The 3,813-nt window shown below is 61.5% G+C and overlaps 1 protein-coding gene across 1 annotated transcript in view; it reads left to right on the forward strand.

Moving 5' to 3' along the window:
- Nucleotides 1–357: 357 nt before the first annotated feature.
- LOC104984099 (elongation factor 1-delta) overlaps nt 358–3,813 on the forward strand; it is a 6,111-nt gene continuing 2,655 nt past the window's right edge. Inside the window, exons 1-2 of the mRNA XM_010833716.1 lie at nt 358–2,074; nt 2,180–2,251. Coding sequence (XP_010832018.1) covers nt 1,958–2,074; nt 2,180–2,251 — 189 coding nt within the window. The 5' untranslated portion in view covers nt 358–1,957. The remainder of the gene's footprint in view (nt 2,075–2,179; nt 2,252–3,813) is intronic.

Below are 3,813 nucleotides of genomic sequence, written 5' to 3' on the forward strand. Positions count from 1 at the left end.
GGGGAGGCCCCCTCGTGCCCTGCCCTACTGGTACTTCCTACCAAGGACGCCGAGGCCCCCTGGCTCAGCAAGCCCACCTACGACAGCGCGGAGTGCCGCCACCACGCGGCCGAGGCCCTGCGCATGGCCTGGCGTCTCGAAGCTGCGTCCTTGGCTCACCGACCCGGTGCCCGGCCGGGCCCATCCATGTCCAGCCTGAGACCCAAGTAGGAGAAGCGTGCCGGCTGGGCGCCTGGGCTTCCCAGGCCAGCATGCAACCCCTCCCTGCTCCCACCCTGGCAGGGCTCATCCCAAGACTGCCGGCCCGGCCAAGTGGGCTACCCAAGCGGCTGTCCAGGGATAGGGCTCTGCCCTGGGCACTGCCGCCTCTGGGCTCCGCCTGGGGGCCACTACATCCTGGTCACCCCCACGGGGTTGGGGTGGGCCCAAATGTGGCCTGTGCGGTGTTTCCCCTCTGGCCGGGCAGCTTGCAGAGTCCTCCCTGACAGTCACAGGTGGGGGCGGGGGCGTGCAATGGTGGGTCCTCGTCTCTGAGCCCCACTGGGCTCAGCCCCCCACCCCTTCTGCCGTCTCCCCGCCTCCCTCATCTGAAGCCACCTGAGATGAGGTGGGCGTCTCTGGTGCTCCGCCTGAGTCTGAAAGACACCCACTGGACAAGGCCGACTTGCCTCCTGCCTGTGGATCCAGGGGTCTGGCCCCAGAATGATTTTGTGCAGTGCCAGCTGATCTCTGGGGGCCAGGGCCCGGCCGAGGAAGGGGTCTGCTAGCCTGCGGGGCTTAGGCACGTGGGCAGAGACAGGTGGACCCCAGGCAGCCTGGAGGCGCAATAGTAGGGAGAGGGCCTGGGGTGCAGAGGGCCAACGGGTATGTGGAGAGAGCTCCTTGGACCCCAGACTCTGGCAGGAGCCCCTCTGCCCCTCAGAGGGCGTGGACATGCTGGTTTGATAGGGTCTTGGCCTTGGTGTGGGGTCTGTTGTGGTCAGATGTTCCCCAGAAGGCTGGAGGCAAGGTGTGGGTCTAAAACAATCTTCACGGTGCCTCTCGGGGAGGGTTGGGGGGGTCTCAGGGTCCCACCCCTCTTCGTCACCGAGGTCTGGTGGTGGCCAGGGATCTGCAGCAAAGAGTGTTGGCAGGATCGGGTCCTGTTCTGTGCACTGGCTGAGGGACGGGCAGCCCTGAGCAGCGGACTTTGCTTATGGAGTCTGGGCCGTGGCCCAGGTCTGGCGGTTCCCCTGCCCTGCCGAGTGGTGGAGAAGCTGCCGGCTGCAGCCTTGAACGCGCTGGATCCGGCTCACAGGCCCACCTGGAGCAGCCGGACTCACACTTACTGGTCTCGGGGTGTTAGAGTTTGTTCTCTCTCTTGGTTGTCCCACTGTAGTAGTTAAATGCGTTACTTACTAGTGGACAGATAAGAATCTCGTTACACATCGCTGACACTCATGTGAGAAACAGTTTTTCTGTAACAAATATTCAGTGAAGTAGGTTGGCCTTATTTTGTATTTTTGCAAATCTTGTGTGTGGCTTAATAGGAGACAGCTGGATTCCTAAACCTGCTGTGCATTCAGTGTGTGGGTGTGTATTGTCTGACCAGTCCAGCCTTGAACAGATACATGGTGGGCAAGGGGAGGACCTAGGTGACCCCCAGAGGTCCCTGGCCATGCTTTGAGAGTCGCTGGTCTTAGGGACTGGCCTGGAGACCACTGGCCTTAGCCCTGAAAGGAGTCCATACAGCAGGCTTGGGGTTGGAGGGGTCCCAGGCTCGTTGTGGCCCACACTGAGAACCTCTGGTGTCCTGTTCTGGGACCTGGAGCCCTTGCCACCCAGGACTGGACAGCTTGCCCTGCTCCCTTGGGGTCCAGGCCGTTGGAAGGGCACGCGTGCGGGCAGGTCCTAGGGCCTTGGCACGGGCAGCCTCTCCTCCCGGTGGGTCTTAGTCTCTCTTCTCTTCAACAGAAAAATGGCCACAAACTTCCTCATGCATGAGAAGATCTGGTTTGACAAGTTCAAATACGATGATGCAGAAAGGAAGTTCTATGAGCAGATGAATGGGCCCGTAGCTGGCTCCTCACGCCAGGTAGGGGCTGCTGCACTTGGGCTTTGGGGTAGCTGAGGTTTGCTTATTTGTAGAAAAAATTTTAATTGAAAAACGACAGACAGGTTCTCTCTGCACTGTCTGCAGGAGAATGGCGCCAGTGTGATCCTCCGTGACATCGCGCGAGCCAGAGAAAACATCCAGAAGTCTCTGGCTGGAGTGAGTACTGCCCTCACACCAGGCGGCCTGTCTGGCATTTCTCCCAGCATGGCCTTCAGGGCACCTTGGGGTGAGGCGTGCAGGGCTGCCCACCGCACCGCCCACGGCCTCACGGAGCTGGCGGTCACCCGGCGCTGCCCGCCTTGCGGTGGCTGCTCCTGCCGCCCCAGGCCTGCGGCTGCCTGCGTCCTAGCTCCTGCCCTGCTTCCTCCTTCCTGTCAGCTGTGGCTGTCCCCGGAGGGGTGGGTCACGGTGTCGTCATGGTCGTTCAGGCACTCAGTGGTGTCCGGCTCTTTGCGACCCTGTGGACTGCAGCACGCCAGGCCTCCCTGTCCTTCACCATCTCCCGGAGCTTGCTCGAGCTCATGTCCATTGAGTCAGTGATGCCATCCAACCATCTCATCCTCTGTCGTCCCCTTCTCCCGCCTTCAGTCTTTCCCAGCGTGAAGCTTTCACAGGGTGTGAAGCTACCATCTTGATTGGAGGCCCAGAGAGGGGCCTGCAGCCCAGCGTGGCCTCCCGGCCCACCTGAGGTCAGGAGCGGGACACAGCCCCATCCAGCTCTGTCCCTAGCCTGGCTGGGGCACGGCCCTCGGGGATGGCAGTCCTGCTGCTCGCCCGCTCAGGGCCGCAGGGTAGTGTCCGGCCTCCGCCTCACTGTCCACAGAGCTGTGCTGCTCCTGGAGACTGCAGGAGAGAACCCACCTTCCTGCCTTTTCTAGCTTTGAGAAGCTGCCCACATGCCTTGGCCTGTGGTTTCCAGCCAGCGGTATCGGGACTCTGACACCCGTTTCCATCTCGTTTCTTTCCATCTCTCCTGCCTTTCCCTGATGGGGCCCTTTGTGACGACATCGGGCCAACTGGGAAAATCCAGGGTAGCCTGCCCGTCCAGCTCCTCAGACCCTCTGCCCTGGGGTCACTTTTCACAGGGTCAGGGGACTTCGAGCTGGCTCTGTACTCTGTAATGACAAAGCATCACGCACCAGGTGACCGAAACAACACAAACTTGTTTTGACGACCTGGAGGGTCAGTCGGAGCGGAAGGTGTGGATGGGGTGGGTTCCTTCTGAGGCTCTCAGGAGAGGCCTCAGAGTGTTGGTGGCTGTCTTCTTCTTGTGTCTTTCCATCTTCTTTCTGTGAACAAATCTCTGTTGGCAAGGACACCAGTCACTGGGTTGGGACCCCTCTCATGACCCCGTTGCAACTGATCACCCCTGTGAGGACCCCACTGTTGACAGTGTCCCCCACCCTGAAACCCTGTGGTGGGGCCTCCAGCCGCCCGGAAAGGGTGCCGGCCCAGCACTGGGCTTGGGTTGGAGCAGATAGGCCCAGCACACACCAGGGCTCCAGAGGTTCCTGGGGGCTGCTGGTGCCAGCCAGGCTGCTGGCAGGGACACAGACTTCCAGGTGCAGAATCTCGGGTGGCACTGCCCGCGCCCCACCGTCGTGGAATGGCCGCCTCACTGAGCCCATGGCTTCCTCCTCGGTCAGGGTGGGAGGCTAGGCCTGGGGCCTGGAGGCCGTAGGGTGGCCTATTGCTTGGTCTGCGCTGAGCGGTGGTGT

Source organism: Bison bison, unplaced genomic scaffold, assembly GCF_000754665.1.
Source record: "Bison bison bison isolate TAMUID 2011002044 unplaced genomic scaffold, Bison_UMD1.0 scf7180017845326, whole genome shotgun sequence".
Taxonomy (NCBI): domain Eukaryota; kingdom Metazoa; phylum Chordata; class Mammalia; order Artiodactyla; family Bovidae; genus Bison; species Bison bison.